Source organism: Diadema antillarum, unplaced genomic scaffold, assembly GCF_040938485.1.
Source record: "Diadema antillarum isolate AM-2024a unplaced genomic scaffold, OU_Dant_1.0 seq00000539_RagTag, whole genome shotgun sequence".
NCBI lineage: Eukaryota > Metazoa > Echinodermata > Echinoidea > Diadematoida > Diadematidae > Diadema > Diadema antillarum.
In genome coordinates this window covers 540,014-559,664 of record NW_027271487.1, presented here as the reverse complement: position 1 = coordinate 559,664, position 19,651 = coordinate 540,014, and the positions used below count along the sequence as shown (strand labels likewise).

The 19,651-nt window shown below is 37.4% G+C and overlaps 1 protein-coding gene across 6 annotated transcripts in view; it reads left to right on the top strand.

Annotated features, from left to right (window-relative positions):
• LOC139734683 (homocysteine-responsive endoplasmic reticulum-resident ubiquitin-like domain member 2 protein) overlaps positions 1 to 19,444 on the top strand; it is a 136,394-nt gene extending 116,950 nt beyond the window's left edge. For all 6 annotated transcript variants that reach the window (XM_071645474.1, XM_071645471.1, XM_071645472.1 and 3 more), the window contains one exon: positions 18,510 to 19,444. In XM_071645474.1, the coding sequence (XP_071501575.1) occupies positions 18,510 to 18,683 (174 nt within the window). In that variant the 3' untranslated portion in view covers positions 18,684 to 19,444. The remainder of the gene's footprint in view (positions 1 to 18,509) is intronic.
• The last annotated feature ends 207 nt before the right edge of the window (positions 19,445 to 19,651 follow it).

Genomic DNA, 19,651 nt, shown 5'->3' with positions numbered 1-19,651 from the left:
GTCATGGAATTCTGGCTAAAATGGTCATGAAAAGTCATGGAATTTAATTCATGAGAAAGAGTATGAACCCTGTATATACGTTAAAAACAAAAGAGGTCCTAATAAACTGCCTTGAGGAACACCGCAAGTAACAGATTTCTTTGTGGAACTTTGACTTTTGGAGAAAGATACAAATTGTTTGCAATCAGTAAGGTAGCCCCTGAACCACTCCAAGGCCTTCCCACGGATACCATAGTGACACAATTTATGAAGAAGTATTTTGTGATCGATGGTATCAAAGGCCTTGGAGAAGTCCAGGAAAACTCCCAATGTATGGTAATGTTGGTCTACGGCTTTGGTAACTTTTTCAACAAAGGAGAGAATAGCATGAGATATGTTGTGCTCTTTACGGAATACGACTTGAGAGTTAGATATAATATTATGCAAATCAAAAAATTTAGGAGTCTAGAATGTACAATTTTTTCTAACAATTTAGAAATCGAAGACAGCAGAGAAATTGGTCTATAATTACAAATATCTTCTTTATTACCTTTTTTATAAATTGAAATTACTTAAGCGATTTTCATTTCCAATGGAACAACACCATTACTTAGTGATAAATTAAAAATATCAGTTAATGGTTCAACAACACTCTCACTAATATTCTTTAAAAGGATATTATTAATACCATCAGGTCCAGGGCTTTTTTTGTTTTCCAAATTCATTATGATATCTTTTATTTCTAAACAAGTGACAGGATCAAAAACAAGTGAGTTGATATTGGGTTATGAAAGAAATTTATGGGAATTCTTCTGAGATGTGGGAATATTTTTAGCAAGATCATATCCAACCTGGGAAAAATAATAGGGAGCTTTAGATTTTGACGCATGGACGATTGAGACGACGAGTGCGCTGGACATTCTCCTCTCCCTTGCGTCGTGCTGAAAAGCTTGTGATTACGCTGGGACGCAACGTATAAAAAATAAAATCGCGCCCCCATATGATCGATGCATGAAGTAGCTCTCTACGTTGCAAATTGTGCGGACTTAAAAATAGCAAAGTACGCGTAGTGAAAAACTCAGGCAACGCAAGCTAAAAATAAGTCGACTTGACGCGCACTTCTGCGCATGCTCAGAACATGTTTTTTCCTTCTGAACGTCCGCGTGTCTAAAATCTAGAGCTCCCTAATGATTAAATGTATCCGCTATCAACGCAGGGTCTGTTGTTTACATACATACAGATGTCCCGCTTTTGGCGGAAAATCATCACTTTCTCGCCATAGGGATTTTTACCCCAAAACTCCCGCTGAATCAATATTTTGATTATCATGCATGTGTATGTGTACATTACTCAATGCGCTTCTGTATGGCGCAATAGTAGACCGTGTGGTGTGTTGTTTATTTTGGTTTTTTTTTAAACAATTGCCAATTTGACGAGGAAATCAGTGCACCGATCATTCTTCTAATGCGTATTGCGAGCACTACCAACTGTCGGGGTAATATCCTGTTCAAATGTATGATCTTCAAATTGGTTTGCAGTGTCTGGATGTAATCGCTAACTTCAGTTTATGGCTTAAAGGAACTGAGATTTTCTTCCATAGAAAAGCACACGAGTCGCACACCGCTCATGAGCAATCTTCCATACGTTCATACAGCATGAGCTTGGTCTTAAGTAAGACCAAAGATCCTGTACAGTTGCAGTGTGTTGGATCTTTGCCAACAAGTGAGAGCACGTGTATGTGTTAAAGTTTCGAAAGAAATGCTGCTATCAAAGAGACTATCCTTCCAGCACAATAAGGAAAGCAAAACATACAACACAGATTGGGCTTTGACAACTAGCAAACTGGAGAATACTGTGTAGGAATTAAGTAGTCAGTGAGGTAAGGCTTCAGATTATTGCTAAAGAAATGTCTCTCCATGCAATCATTTACATGTAAGAAAAAGTTTGGAAGTCATTCATGAGAATGCACATTGTTAATGTGTCAAAGTAGGCCTACATGTAGTTAGTGCATCTCATGAATAAATTGAATGCATTTGATTTTACAATCTACTCGACCAAGGATTGATTGAAATATTATGTGTAACAATCATTTACCCATTTTTATTTTTTTTATGTTAAGACAATGAGTTAGTACATTTGTGACTGTAGTTTCAAGTTTGTTCATGGCGGAATCAGGGGTGTCCCCCTCGGGACCCAGGGGAGGGGGTGGGAGGGGTCCTAATGGAGGCCTAAATACAGTGAGACCCCGTTATAACGAGGTCCATGGGACCGGCGATATTACCTCGTTATAACTGTACGCATCAAAAACAAAGAAAAACATAAGCACGACGTCATATGCCCATCAATCCAACTTAAGAACATCCTTTTGCGTTGTTATTACAAAATTATGGATCATTGTCCCCGCCGAACGAGTTCGAGCAGGGAACTTTGAAACGGGCTCCGTACGTGTGTGCATCCGTGTGTGATAAAAATCTTCAATTTGCTACTTCTCTGTCAGTTATGAGCCAATTTTGATTCTGTTTGCTTTATATGATAGCACTACATGGGAGCTTTGAAATTTCTACACAGAATTTCAGTTGTAACCTTTGACCTTGACCTTTGACCTATATTGTACATTTTGCTACAAAATGCTACTCCTTCGCCATTTCTAACCCGATTTCGATTCCGTTTGCTTTATGTGATGGCACTAGGTGAGGGCTTCAAGACTTTTGCACAGAATTTTGACCTTTGACTTCTTTGACCTTTGACCTGGATTTTTTTACCTATATTGTACATTTTGCCACAAAATGCTACTCCTTCGCCATTTCTAACCCGATTTCGATTCCGTTTGCTTTATGTGATGGCACTAGGTGAGGGCTTCAAAACTTATACACAAAATTTTGACCTTTGACTTCTTTGACCTTTGACCTTAATTTTTGACCTGTATTGTACATTTTGCTACAAAATGCTACTCCTTCGCCATTTCTAACCCGATTTCGATTCCATTTGCTTCATGTGATGGCACTAGGTGAGGGCTTCAAAACTTCTACACAGAATTTTGACCTTTGACTTCTTAGACCTTTGACCTTGATTTTTGACCCATATTGTACATTGGCTACAAAATGCTACTCCTTCGCCATTTTTAACCCGATTTCGATTCTGTTTGCTTTATGTGATGGCACTAGGTGAGGGCTTCAAAATTCCTGCACAGAATTTTGACCTTTGACTTCTTTGACCTTTGACCTTGATTTTTGACCTACATTTTGATGTAAGTTTGCTACAAAATGCTACTCCTTTGCCATTTCCTAACCCGATTTCGATTCCGTTTGCTTTATGTGATGGCACTAGGTGAGCGCTTCAAAACTTCTGCACAGAATTTTGACCTTTGACTTCTTTGACCTTTGACCTTGATTTTTGACCTGTATTGTACATTTTGCTACAAAATGCTACTCCTTCGCCATTTATAACCCGATTTCGATTCTGTTTGCTCTATGTGATGGCACTAGGTAAGGGCCTCAAAACTTCTACACAGAATTTTGACCTTTGACTTCTTTGACCTTTGACCTTGATTTTTTACCTATATTGCACATTTTGCTACAAAATGCTACTTCCAGCGGGGACATATATTACGCACCGTGTAATTTCTACTTTTCCTTGTTGTTATTGAGAGAATTAAAGGAAATTATTTACGAATTGATTTTTAAAAAACACGAAAAAAAGTAGGGGTTGAAATGCATTATTTCTTTATTTTTCTTCCGAAAATCTGTTTGCATAATAGTTGCTCATTATGTTCTTGACAAGTAGACCTATATTTTATTCATGATTCTTTCTACACCTATATCTTCCTCTTGTATTGAACCATTCTGAAAGAATATTTTTCATTTCTGAAATAAAGTGTCAAATGACATTGAACAAATTCAGATTGTATAAAATGCGTTTCTTAAGTTTTTCTAAACACCAGCGCAAATAGAGTAACAAACATGCGTTGTTTACCGTAACTTTCGAGGTATTTTACGCTGTTGCTGCTCAGCGGGAATGCGATGATTTCATTAATCATTTCGGTTTAATCTTATACAATGTATGATCGTTGAGCCCGAAGGGATTAGAAATGCGTTTGTTATTTTCTTCCGAAATTCTCTTCGCGTTTTGTACATCTGTTCTTGCAAAATATGCGACAGGGAATTTGGAAGGTCGTGATCCTTTTAACGCAAATCTGTACCTCGTAGACCATTTTGAAAGATGGGAAAATCTTCATTGTGAAATGCAATGTTAAATGATAATGAACGAACGCAGATCTTTTCAAACGGTTGAATGCGTTTGTTTCTTTTTCTGAACACCGACTCAAGTAGATTAACATTGACTTGACGTCGATGCTAGACCATAGTGTACTTACATTGATTTCTCATTGCAATTTTGATTTAGGTTTCAAACTTTATTCTTAAAATCTCTAAAGATTCTCTCTCTTCCTCTCTCTCTCTCTCTCCCCCTCTCTCTTTACCAACCGCGGGTTTTGCCAGTATTCAGTGGTGAAATTTACAAGAAACTTTGCTGTTCATGTCACTCTCATTACCGAAATCGTGATATTGTACTCAGTTCAGTTATAGAGTTTACGTTTATTTTCTAAAGTTAATGTTAGAACCGATAAATTCAGAGCTGGTTTATTGCCGTTTTGATTCTATGTTGCTTTGCGTAAGGCAGATAGTTACGGTCGATTATTACTCTTCAATACTTTTTTTTTTCTTTCTTGTGTTTTTGTATGTCTGTGCTCTGCAGTCCTGCAGATCATGTCGGTAATTTTGTTTCAGTCACTCCTCTATGGTCAGTTACAGCACGTCACGCACCGATGCACCTCATCGTATACATCCCGTGTATACGATGTGCACTGCACTTCACGTTGCACCATGATAGGCCATTATTATGTAATGTCACTCATTGTAAATGGATTCTGATTTTGGAATAGATGACCAACAGCTAGTCAACCACACAAGCCAGTATTTCACTATTAATGAATTCAACAGTCAGTTTTTTTTTCAATAAGGCAAATCAGATTTGTGCTAATTTCAGTTTAATTCACTTTAATTCAAGAAGCTTAACTAAAAATTTTGATACGTTTGAACTATTTTTAAGTTCCCTCAATGATTTTCCATTCTCCGTTATAGGAGTCACCGAAACATGGTTGCACACCAATTCCCCGGACCTATTTGGCATTGAAAATTATAATTTTATTCGTAATGACAGAAAGCATGGCATAGGAGGTGGGGTTGCCATGTACGTTAATAATCACATTAGATTTAAAATTCGAACTGATTTAGGTATTCAGGGAGCAGAAAGTTTATTTATTGAAATCTTAAATGATAATGAGAAAAATATTATAGTTGGTACCATTTACCGTCCTCCACAAAATGACGTTCAATCTTTTATTGACAACTTCGACCAATGTGCTAACGAAATTTTTGGAGAAAGAATATCCATTTCTTTGATGGGAGATTACAATATAGATTTATTACAACCCACCCATTTCCATGACATATTACTTTCCAACTCACTGCATCCCCACATCAATAAATCTACCAGAATAAATAACACCACTCATAGTAAAACATTAATAGATAATATACTGTCTAATGTTATAACTGAAACCTGTACGAACGGTATTCTTTATTCAGATATATCTGATCATTTACCGATTTTTATGATTAATGATAAATCTGTAATAACTCCAATATGTCGCCAACCCAAACAATATTTGAAAATGTATCGAAATGAAACGCCACAAAATATTGATTCATTGAATCAAGATTTATTCGAAGAACAATGGAATGACGTCTTTGAACTCCAAGATGTTAATTCTTCCTATGAAATTTTTTTTACAAAAACTATTAGATTATTATGATAAACATATTCCTTTAACTCCCAAAGTAAATGGAAGGAAAAGAGCTCGGCAACCGTGGATTACTCAAGGTCTTATACATTCCATTCTTACTCGAAACCGTCTTTATGAAATATCTCTGAGGAAACCTACTCCTGAAAACGTGAAAAGGTATAAAACATATAGAAGTAGATTAACTTCTTTGATTCGAGTTTCACGTAAATCATATATTTCAAATAAACTCGAATCTAATAAGGATGATAAAAATTCTCTTTGGTGGATTGTTAATGAAATACTCAAAAAGAAACCTACGGAATGTCCTGATAGCATTACCCATAATGATAAAGTTATCAATCCTGACCAAATTGCAAATATCTTTAACAATTTCTTTGTTAATATTGGTCCTTCTTTAGCTGCATTTATTCCCATAAATGATATCAAAAATTATAAAGATTACTTACCTGAAAGTAATCAAAACTCTTTGTTTTTTACTCCAATTAATGAATCAGAAATTATCGATATTGTTCGATCTCTGAAATGTAGTAATTCCTGTGGGCCTGACAACTTAAGGGTGAATTTTTTGAAAAAAATAATTTACCCCTTAGCAGCCCCTCTCACCCATATATTTAATTTATCCTTACTTAACGGTGAGTTTCCAGACTCTTTTAAAATCGCCAAAGTTATCCCCATTTATAAAAGAGAAGATCCATCATTGGTGAAAAATTATAGACCCATCTCATTGTTACCTGCAATATCGAAAATTTTAGAAAAATTAGTTTATAAGCGTCTCTCCTCGTTCATGATTGAAAATGAAATATTAAATGTGAATCAGTTTGGTTTGTTTTAGGAAAGGATTTTCTACCGATTATGCTATAATCAAATCTGTTGATAATATTATTGATGCGCTTATTAAAAAGGAGCACATAATTGGAGTTTTTATGGATCTTAGTAAAGCATTCGACACTATTGATCATGACATTTTATTTGAAAAATTACATAATTATGGCGTGAGAGGGATTACTTTGTCATGGTTTAGAAGTTATCTAAGTCATCGAAAACAATATGTTGCATTTAAATCCAGTCATTCGTTCCATTTGAACGTGTCATGTGGTGTCCCTCAGGGATCTATCCTCAGGCCCCTACTTTTTTTGATTTATATTAATGATATCATTAATTCCTCTCCTTGTTTAAACTTCATTTTATTTGCAGACGACACCAATGTTTTTTATTCCCACAAGGATATTATAACATTGGTTGATACATTTAACATGGAATTAAGTAATATTTCGAAATGGTTTAGAAGTAATAAGCTTTCATTGAATATTGATAAAACATGTTTTATACATTTTCATACGCTTCAATCCCAACCCACCCTTCCTCAAAGTATTTCTATTGATGATATAAACATTGCTGAGAAACATTCAACCAAGTTCCTAGGAGTGACCCTAGATAACAATCTAACTTGGAATACTCATGTCCAGAATATTATAACAGCAATATCTAAAGCAACTGGTGTTTTAAGGAGAATAAAATACTTAATTAATGATCAAACTTTAATGATGTTATACAACACCTTATTTTTACCATATGTAATGTACTGTAATATTGTATGGGGCAACTGTAGCAAAACCAAATTGAACACAATTTTTCTTCTTCAGAAAAAGGCTCTTCGTATATGCACACATTCAAATTTTTTGACTCACACTGATCCCATATTTTATCGCCTAAAAACTCTAGAGGCCCATGATATACATTCATACCTAACTGCTATATTTATGTATAAACACATTCGAAATTTATTACCATTTTTCCATAATGCCCTAGTAACTAATGATCACGTTCACTCATACCCTACCCGTCGTTCCCATAATTTTCATTTAAGTAATCCAAAGCTTTTACTTGCTCAAAAGTCGATTAGACATCACGGTCCGGATACATGGAACACTCTTCCTAAGGAGTTGAAACAGTGTGCCTCCTTGTTTTCATTCAAAGCAAACTTAAAGAAGCATATTTTATCACAGTATACTTCAAATACGAATTAAGCACGAATAATTTATATGACTTATATTGGTCTCCCGATAGTAGCAACATCGTAAGTCATTCCCTCTTCCAGCAAACCAATTTTACCATTCCAAATCCCAGCCTATCTGCCCCTGTGCACTCTCAAGCACTCGCATGCACATTCACCACCATCACACATCAGAGTTTATTTTCCCCTGCTATCTTCGCAGCAGAATTTGTATTGTTTACCAATTTACCTACCTACCTTTTCCTCGGGCCAGCCATCTTTTCAAGCAATGCTTACAATGGCGGCCCTCTGCATTATCACTTCTTAAATATAATATTGTTATTGTAATCCCAGCTGCAAAGCCATGCATACTGTAATATCATTAATTTCCTTTTATATCGTTGTTTATGCAAGTCAAACGACTCTGTTTCAAATATACTTTGTGTGTTTCCCATGTTCACGATTATTCAATCTGTGTATATATTGATTTGCAGAAAATAAAGTATCTACCAAACAAACATGCTTATTCAACTATTTTTACGCTCCTGTCACCCGGCAGGATCGCGATGATTTCATTAATTATTTCGGCTTTAATCATACACACTCATATTAATTTACATTATCATATGTTAAATGATAATGAACAAAGCCAGATCTATTCAGCTGTGAAATGCATTTGTTTCTTTTTCTGAACACCGACTACATTAAGAAAATTAACATGAGTTATTAAACTATTTTTACGCTCCTGTCACCCGGCGGGATCGCGACGATTTCATTTCGGCTTTAATCATACACACTCATATTTACTAACCAGCAAAACAAGTGTATGTCGGAACTAAAAATTTAAAGGATATAATGATGAGTTACACACGCATTCCAGTTGTCCATTTTTGGCCACGAGTGTCGATACATGAAAAGTTTTTGAATGCGTTATTTTTTTGTTCTCGTTGCGGTGTGGTCTGACCTTCTATCACGCATGCGTAATATCGAGAAAAAGAAAATTGAATGATTATATTCTATAACTTAGTAGGAACGTCGGAAGGTATTTTTGTGTCTTATCGTGTGGGTTAGAGGAAAACGTGGAAGAAACTGTACCTTGCAAAACAGGAAAGAGACACGGATAGTGTGAATTTGGTTTTCAATATTTCGTTTGTCACGTGTTTGCAAGAGGCAAGTCAAGAAATGGAGGGGGACTTAAATGGAGACTTAAATTGTACATGTTCATATTCTTCTTGAAAACCCGGTGATGAATTTTCACCAAACTTTGCAGGTAGTATGCCTAGGGGGTTAGGATCTCATTTGTTCAGCTGGGCACCATGCTCCCCTTTGTGGCCGCTGGGGACCCCAGCCCACCCCCCCCCCCCCCCCAAAAAAAGAGGAATATTTACAAATCTTCTTCTCTAGAATCAGAAGTGCTAAAGCGAAGTTAATACCTGAGTTAGTACATTGATGACTGTAGTTCCAAATGCGGGCCTAAATTGTACATTTTCATCTTCTTCTTGAAAACAATATAATAGATTTTCACCAAACTTGGCAAGTAGCATTCCTACGGGGATAGGATCTCAATGTGTTCGAATGGGCCCCAGGGGGCCCAAATCTCCTAAATTAAGGAACATTCAATAATATTCTTCTCTAGAATCAGAAGTGATAGAGCTTTAAGTCTTTTTTTTTTCCAAAACTGCATAGTCCAACTTTCTAAGTACAGTGTACTTGGCAGATATGTTTACCATCGTGATGGAATATGCAAATGGACACCACGCCCACAGCTCTCAAAGCTGCCCCCACCCCAAATTTCCAGTGTTCTCTGTTAAGAGTTTGCAAGAATGCATGGAAGGTGAACTTGCAATACTTGGGTGAGCGCAAGACCCCTGGGTCTTTGTAAAGAATATTACAATGATATTAGCATAATATGCTTTAAAAGATACCTCTTTCTCCCTGAACAATGAAGCAAATCTAATGAGGTTTTCTGCAAGATGTAGATGATAAGTCATAGCTTCATTATATTAAATCTGATATTAAGGCTTTTATGTAGTGACTGTCTCGTCCATTTCATGCTTTTTTGTAGTTACATAAAAGCATTTTTTGTGATTATTAGTGTACTCTGTGCTTTCCTAGCGCATGTACACATGATCTGTACATACAGTTAAATTGGCCACGCAGAGCTTGATTCTGAATGCAGCTTAATTCTGCCAAACATGAACACAGCGTATTTCTTCAAATATTTGGAATGTATTTGAGGATATTGTTGATTATAACGGAAGTACGATATATTTAGACTGTCTCGTGAATAATGCAGCTTAATTCTGCCAAACATGAACACAGCGTTATCATTGCGAAGTTATCATTGTGGAGGTGACCGTTGTAATTTTTTTGGGGGGACATATGGTATTTAGACTGTCCTGATGAATAGTGCAGCTTAATTCTGCCAAACATGAACACAACATATTTCTTCAAATCTTTGGAATGTATTTGAGGATATTGTTGAATATACAGTAAGTACAATGTATTTAGACTGTCTTGTGAATAGGTGACTTTCTTCGCGTTTTTCACGTTTAAAAGCTGATATTTACGTGTAGTATTGTGTGAAACAAACACTTTGTTTGTGGTTTGCGAAGTATTCATGTTTGATCGCCTCGCTGATGCTTGGTACATACATACAATGTATGCACCGTTACGTACTGTATACATATATGTATTATGTGTGTGTGTGTGCACGGTTACCATGAGGCTGTTACGAATACTCGACGGCTTGGAGAAATAATTTTTAAATATATGTATTTTGTTATCGTGCAAAACTTGAAATGGGAACAAGTCATTTCCTAAAGGCCATGTCACACCTTTCTGGGTAAGCCTTATGTGCGACTTGCGAAGAACAATTTTTGCTACCCGGAGGTCCCCGCAGATGACCTGCACATGAGAGTACCTAGCACGTATCTCACCCGTAGTTACCCGGAGTTGCGCACACAAGTCCTATTTACCCACAGGCAAGTATTTTGTTAACGTACAAAGCTTGAAATGGGAACAAGTCATTTCCTAAAGGCCGTGTCACACCTTTCTGGGTAAGCCTTGCGTGCGACTTGCAAAGAACAACTTTTGCTACCCGGAGGTCCCCGCAAATGACCTGCACATGACAGTACCTAGCACGTATCTCACCCGTAGTTACCCTGAGTTGTGCACGCAAGTCCTCTCTACCCGCAGCCAAGTTTTGGCCCTGTCACATCTTTCCGGGCAAGATACGTGGGCTTGATGCGTGTGATTTTCTAGCATACCGGACAATTTCTGAGGGCAGACGAGGATTTTGGCGAGTTGTGCATATACCGGGTGTCCCAAAAGAAGCGGAACGGTGGATTTTTCAGTACCTTGCGGTCTAAAAGTTATATATCTTTTGACATCATTAGAAAGAGCATCTTCCACAGAAGACTATGATACCAAAATCATTTAATTTGGTTCTGTACTTTTTATTCTACGCCAATTTCTGAAAATGCAGTCATTGTCAAATTTCGCCGGATTTTTGCGACTTGTGAGATAATAATTTGAGTGCGATACGCGATCCATACGGTGAATATTGTGTAAGCTCGGTGATCCATGTCAACAAAAGATACAGCTGTCACATTGAGTTCGGGCCAGGAAAAACAGTGTGTGTGTGTGTGCGCGCTCCCAATATGAAAGCGTTATCTTTTGTTGACATAAATCAACGAGCTTTACACAATTCACCGTATGGAACGCGTGTCGCACCCAAATTATTATCTCATAAGTGGCAAAAAATTGAAAATGACTGCATTTACAGAAATTGGCGCAGAATAAAAAGTGCTCAACCAAATTTAATGATTTTGGTGTCATGGTCTTCTGCGGAAGATGCTCTTTCTAATGATGTCAAAAAATATATCATTTTTAGAACGCAGGTACTGAAAATCCACCGTTCCGCTTTTTTTGGGACACCCAGTATATATCTTATTTGCTGAACGCGTTCTGTAAGTATCTCTTGCAGGTGTTCTGTGTGACCTGAGTGCCAGGCGCGTGGGGGCTGACAACTCAGTGAAGAAATTCCTCTGAAGGAATGGCAGAAGTCCCACAGAATGTCATTATCTTGGCCGCATATGGAGACTGCGAATTACCTGTGTGGGAGTTGCCTGCGAGGTGCTGCTGCTAAGGGCCTCCTACTGGCGTTTTGCATTGACTTCTACGGGCAATCCCTGCGACTCACCCGGGAAAAGTTTTGGTCATGTTCAAAACTTGTCTGCGGGTAAGTCACACTTGCGTTCGCACCTCAGGGCAAGTATGGTCGAGATACGCACTAGGTACTGTCAGGTGCGAACCAACTGCTGGGAGGTCCGGATAGCAAAAATTTTTCCCCACTAGTCAACCCGCAAGGCTTCCCCATACACGGTGTGACAAGGCCTAGAGCATGCTCAAAACTCATTCCGGGTGAGTTGCGGGGGTTTGCCCGCAGAGGTATTAGTGGGCCAGATATGAAGCAAAATTGGTCGACATGCTCACATCCTGCGGAAAGTATGAAATTTTGGATATAGGGGTATTTTGGGGCGCTGATTTCAAAAATTGCCGGATCCAAGAGATCTGACCATGGGGTCAGCCGACATTTTGAATTCCAATATGGCCACCATCACAAAACAAATTTGGAGATCCCTATCTACAGTTCTGAATAACCTGTGGCACCAAAATATGGTACACAAGAACATTTTGACATATTGAAATTGATGACAGATTAATTTGAAGTGTCTGACAAACATCTAATGGCCCCCATTTTGAATTCCAATATGGCCACCTCGACGAAATGTTCAAAATTCCTATCTCGAGTTTTAAGTGATAAGTGACACTGAAATTAGGTGCAAACAAGTAATTAAAGGCATAGTTTACCATTTGCAGATGAAACAAAAACCCAGCATTAGTGCTTTAAGATAGTTCTAAAATGTGAGTTACGGATAGAAACAACCACTGTATAAATTTGAATCAGTAAAATCGATGTTAAGTATTGTTAAATATACAAACTGTGAACAATATTTATGATAAAAATGTTTCCAGACTAAACCGTATACAGTTACGGCTTTTTGAGAAAAATACTTAGCATTTGTATATCTCCTTATATTTTAGGCTTTATTGTGAAAATTTTATATGGTAGGATATTTTGTGGTACAACAGACCTACTCATATGCATCAAATGTGAAATCTTGCACATTTTTTTAATCACTGCTCCCAAAGGTATACTGGACCTTTAACATACTGAGTTTTAAAAATGGACTAATGTGAAGTGTCTGACAAACGCAATGCCCACTATTTTTAATTCCAATATGGCTGCGCAGACAAACATCATGACTAACATTCACGGGCATGTCAAAAAATGAAGCAATAACGAAGCATGATGCACCTTTCACTGACGTCACAATGTACATACAGCAGCGCGCACTCAATCAGTTACAAACGCGCGCTCAATCAGGTAGCCTAATTTACAAACCCAAGATAGGGATTTTCAATACTCCAACATGGCAACTATGTAGGAAAATTCAAATTGGCTGCCGTGCAGCTTGTCAGACATATCAAATAAGCCTTATTGAAGTCATCATATCACCATGCTTTTTATGTATCAAATTTCAATGGCTTATGTCATTCAGAAATGAAGATAGGGATCTATGATGGTGGCCATATTGGAATTCAAAATGACTGCCAACCCCGTGGCCAGATCTCTTGGATCCGGCAATTTTTTACATCAAAATACCACTATATACAAAATTTCATACTTTCCGCCGGATGTGACCCTCTTTTTCACATATCTGCCCCACTATATGTGCAGAACACCAGTAGGAGGCCCTTAGTGGCAGAACCTCGCAGGCAACTCCCACGCAGGTACTTCGCAGTCCCTGTATGTTGGTAGCTGATAATGGATTGATTTCAAAGCTCTCACACAGGTCACATGGAATACACGCAAGTAGCAGGTAAAAAGCATGCCTCTAACAGGTAAGACGCAAGTACGGAACTCGCTAACATCCTTGTCTGCCTGCAGAAAATTTTCCTGCGTTCTGGAAAATCCCTTCTCGCAATAAGCCCACATAGCTTACCCGGAAAGGTGTTACAGGGCCTTAATTGATGTATTTTTCTCCTATTTTTCAATGTATCAAAGCAATATCACGTCAACTTGTCAACGAACCTAAACGAAAAATAGGCTCGGCTCACAGCCTATCTAGACTACATTGTACAGTGTACGTGTGGGATACAATAAACTTAACCACTTGCCACATCAACAATGAACACATTTTTCCTCAAAGAAACATTGGGATTCCAATAGCATTGAATAATGGAAAAATGTAGAACTGGCTAATTACATTCTGTCTTTTTGAAGCTGAATGATACATATTTTGAATGTGACAGGTTGGCAGCTCTGCCAATATCTGATGACCCCCAGCATATCACCTAACTCATCCTAAAGGTAAAACATAGTTCAGGTATACCTTAACAACTGTCAAATTTCGCTCCAAAATGTACCTGTATGCCTAAGAAATGTGTGGAATAACGATGTAATAGCGAAATATTCGTTGGGTAATGACAAAAATGTGAAATATTAACCAGAAATGTTCACGTCTCAGAACTTACCCGATCGGGGTCAGGCTAACTCGGACTTGGGGTCAACTCGGCCTTGCTTTGATGGCGGGGCCGGGTTGTCCCTCTGGATTGTACAGTGGTGTAATATGGGAGCGCTTCGCATTCTGGCTCGTCGCAGTTATGGGCAGAGTTGATAAATGCGTGCATCAAAGAAGCTTTTGGCGCGCATACAAAATGAATGTGTGTGTATGAATAAAATATTGGCAATCACAAACTGCGTACTTTGCTGCGTCTGAAATAGGGCCGAGTTGTCCCCAAGTCCGAGTTAGCCTGGATCCTTCTCGAATAAAAGTTGGTATACCGACTTTTATTTTTTTATTTCAAAATACTCCGAAACAACTCATCATCCCGGCAAATCGCATCAGCCATGTAGGTTTCTTGGTAGACTCTTTCAATGTTCTGCAAGTAAATATGAAATGGTGCAAGACAGGTTCTCAACCCTTACCAGAACTATGTTTTTTTTCACTTTAAAGTGACAAGTTTCATATTTCGTTTTTTAAAGTTATATGCAGAAAGAGCATTGCCATAGTGACTACTAATGGCCCTCAAAATCAGGATAAAGGAGACCTCCGGGTGATTTTCAGAATTTTACAATTTAAGAACTACAAATCAGTTATGCCGAGTATAGAATTTCAGGATTTATGATGATTAGGATGAAGAATAAAAATGTTTTTAAAATTTATGACAAATTGCAATGAACAAGGATGATGACATGTCATCACCAATAAGAATGCATGAGTTGGGGCTCAAGGAAGCAGAACAAAAGAAGAAGGCATGTGTAGATTATACACAGGTGAACTTGCAAGCAAGTAGTATTGTGATGGAAATACACTGCTACATTTCTGAAATATGTGAGCCTCCCATGTCATCATCATTGTTCAGTTTAAAGGGATGGTACAGTATCGGTGAAGATGAGAATTGGGCTTTTAACTTTTTGCGAGACACCAAGAAAACACTTCTGATATAGTACAGAACATACCATTTTAAGAGGAATTCATAGTTTATTTGATGAAAATCGGGTTTGGAATGACTGAAACATCCACAAACAAAGTAAAACAAAGCAATCGTAATAAAGTGTGGGTCCCACACTTTATTAGAATCGCTCTTTTTTGGATATCTCAGCCATTTCAAAACCAATTTTCATCAAATAAGCGTTGAATTCCTCATAGAATTACATGTTCTTTCATATTTCATAAGAGGTTTCTCATTATCTCACCCCAAAATTTTAGAAACCTGAAATTAGGTCTCAACCAAAACTATATGATCCCTTTAATTTGTTTAAGGTTTTTCAAAGTATTGTTTCTCTGCTCGAGGACCTTAATAATTCCACAAATTTACACATGGAGCTGTCGATTTATGTACTACATGATGTAAAATTATGAAAATCGTCAGGAATGCCCCTTTAAAGATAGAACTTCTTCAATAGTTTGTAAATGAATCAAAAGAAATATGGCACATATGGTGACGGTGCTATCAAGTTGTGCAAGGCACATTTTTTAGTGTAGTGGAAGTATGTTGCCACAGTATCAGTGCATTGTGGCCCCAAATCAAGAAAGTGAGTAAAATCAAATTTGGTACACTTGTTGAACTTAAACAGAGCTATGCAGGACAAATGAGAAAGAGTGTAGGGAAGTAAGTTGCTTTGGTAACAGTCCATTATCAATGTCCCACTGCAAAAATTTTGAAGTTTTTACAGTAGTTCCTGAATTTAATAAATTCATCTTTTGAGTCATGAATTTAAAAAGAATATCAGTCCTTGATCTTCTTTTAATCTGGGTTATATCATAAAAGTGAAGATATCACCTTAAACAAATGAAAGTTTCATTGACAACACATCAAAGTCTTGCTATTTTTCTTCGCACAGGCATTTGTCTTGTTTTTAGGTTTTTGTTTTGTGTTTTGTTTTGTTTTGAGAGAGAGAGAAGTTGATCATAAGCCATATTCTTAAGTGAGAAGATGAAACCATTCAGATCCATGGGAGGGATGTTTACACCTAACTAATAGAGTTGTCTTGCCAAATACACCAATTTTACAAAGCTGTAAAGCCATTTTCAAATTACAAAGCTCCCCTTTATTTTTATTGAGGGATTAATCCTGTGTAGCGGGGGGGATTTTAAAACATGAAAAAACTTTCGCTTAAATTTTGCCACTTTTTTCCGTCCGTCCGTCCGTCTTTCCGTCCGTCCTTCCGTCCGTCCGTCCGTCCTTCTGTCCGTCCGTAATGAATTTTGTGGACAGGGTAACTACCAAAACCTTTTGAGGTATCCTAATGAAACTTGGCATGTATGTGTATTAGGGGGTGAAGTTGTGCCTATCAACTTTTGGGTGCACATGCTTGAGGTCAAAGGTCAAGGTCAAATGCTTAAAATTTTACTATTTCCCCCATATCTATGCAATGCCTGAAGATATTTTCTTGAAACTTAGTGTATACATGTACTACCCAATTAAGATTCTCTGGTGAAAGTTAGGGGTCATGAGGTCAAAAGGTCAAAGGTCAAAAGGTCAAGCAAAATGTTAAAATTTCACTTTTTTCTCTGTATCTTGGAAATTGTTCAAGGTATCTTCATGGAACATAGTATATATGCATCTACTGACTGGCAGTGGTTATCTAGGGAATTTAGGGTTCATGGGGTCAAAGGTCAGGGGTCAAAGGTCAAGGGCAATACTTCAAAATTTTATTATTTTCCTTATATTTATGCAATGCCAGCAGGGTTTTTTTTTAACTCGATGTATGCATGTGTAACCCAGTAGAGATTCTCTGGGATTTTTTTTTTTGCCAAGAACGTCAAAGGTCAAAAGGTCAAAGATCAAGTGAAAGTGCTGAGCTTACTTCTTTCTCCATATCTCGGAAGTGGCTCAAGTTATCTTCAAACCTAGTACATGCTGCCTTTATGTATGTTCTGCCTGACAGTGATTCTCTTATAAATCAAAGGCCAGATGAAAATGATAACAATTTACTGTTCAATACAGAAATTGCGCTTTTTCTCCATACCTTGAAAATTACTCAGTGCATAAACTTATGAAATGGTCAATGTCAAGTTAAAGTTCTTAAATCCCCAAATACATGCTCTCCTATTCATCCAATTAAACATAGGTCAAGGAAGGTAAACATTCAATACATTTGTGACAAACATGTCATTTTGATATTTTGCCAATTTTGTGAAAATGTAATCACACATTGTCCACATGTACTATAGACCTATTAGGAGAATCATGCATTATGGCGGAGGCATACCAGTCGCCATAGCGACATTTCTAGTTCTTTCATGCCTTGTGACCCTATTCGCGAAAATCATGGGTATGCCTGCCAAGATATAACACATTTTCGTGACCAATGTCACCGAAAATAGAAGTTTCCAATTACTTTTGTGTGTACATTGTTTTGGTTTTACAAGAAGTTTAAGATGAATGTTTTTCCCTGTTTTTTCTTAAAAGACATCCCCTATAGTTATCAACTATTCTAGATGAGAGAAACAATTAAAAACACAGATTTGAACAATAAATACTTCTTAAATACAAAACGAAGAAAGACATGAAAAGTTTAACCCGTTGAGGACAGGCTGATTTTAATACAACACTCATTTCCCATAGACCTCTGCCTGAGTATACTCGGGACTCGTCCTCAACAGGTTAAAAAAGAAATACGTAAATTCATTTTGTTACCATGATTTTAATGTAAATTTGTTAATTATACTACAGTAGCCCATTTGAAGCTTTGTTTAAGAATTTTAAAATGTGATGCATAAATAAGCAAAATTAGCATAACTTTGGGAAAATGATCATGTTTTGGGAAAAATTAATAAATCATTATTTGAAATTATGGATGGGCAATGTGCGTGCTGATTTTCGCCATAATTTGGCAATTGACGACCAAGATCTTGGGGGGGGGGGGGGCAAGTAGCAAATACAATGCAATTTCAAAGTAATCCGGGCTATATTTGATTAAGGCAATGGGCAAACCAAGATAAATTTGTAACCATGCAGGTTGTATACTGACTCTGTAAATGGCAAAATTTATAGCAAGAAGAGTGGAAATCCATTTATCATTCATTCATTTTGCAGCCTGATGAATCAGATGGCAGTACTAGTAACAGTGATGACACTGATGGAGCAGAGGGCACAGAGCCAGATGATCCACCCAGACCAGGATTACTAGCAACAACCTGGATCTTCATATCTACCTTCTTTACATCGATAGTGCCACAAGGACCACCTCAACAGATTCCAGCAAACTGATTCTGAACTTCTTCCTCTTCTCTACAAAGCATGTTTTCTTGACATGTTAGATAACATATGAGTGATTATGAGTGATTGAATTCATTAAAATCTTTCAAGGACACATCAAGATGCTGCAACATTTTGTCAACCAAGACGGGAAAGATATACTAGTACAGGCAAACCCGTGATAACAACTTACTGTTGACCACAAGATTCTTACTAAAGCTAGTGAAAATGGATGTCCAGGTTGCTTCATTAGTACTAACACTGATTGTGGCTGAAGCTCCACCTGCAGGTAACAAAAACATAAGTCTTGTTTGTGGGAATATCTTGCTTTCTCTAAGAGAAAAGTAGATTATAATTTTTTAATACCTGCATTTATAAATTCACAGTGAAACCACAAAACTTGGTATTAATATTCTGTCATGGAGGGGGGTGGGATGTTCTACATGCATCCAATAACAAGCTTTCAGGGGTTGAAGCATCCGCTAATTGTAGCCCATAACCATCAGTTATACCCTCTCCTCTGATCACCTGAATAAGTTGGCAAGTAGTACCATGTGCTGTGCTTATGTGTACTTCAGTGAAGCTTCAGCCCTCATAGACATTGTTAAATTTTACTGTTCAATCAAAGTTTATTTCTTCATATATCTTGAACTGTAAAGCACTTCAAAACATTGGTAATAGGTGTTGTATGAGTTTTTCATATTTTTACTTAATCTTAACCTAATGCTTAAGTGAGCCATAGTCATCACTCTTTGTCTGACGTCTAGCTTGTGTTATCCTTCATCCATTGTCCGTCGTGTGTAAACTTTTTACCTTTTCATCTTCTTGAAAACCTCGTGATGATTTTCACCAAATGTGGCAGGTAGCAGCCCCAGGGGGATATGATCTCACCTTGTTCCAATGCGCACTATACCCCACCTGGGGACCCGAGGAAGTCTTCTTTTCTTTAACCAGAAGTGACAGAGCTTAGTTAATACTGT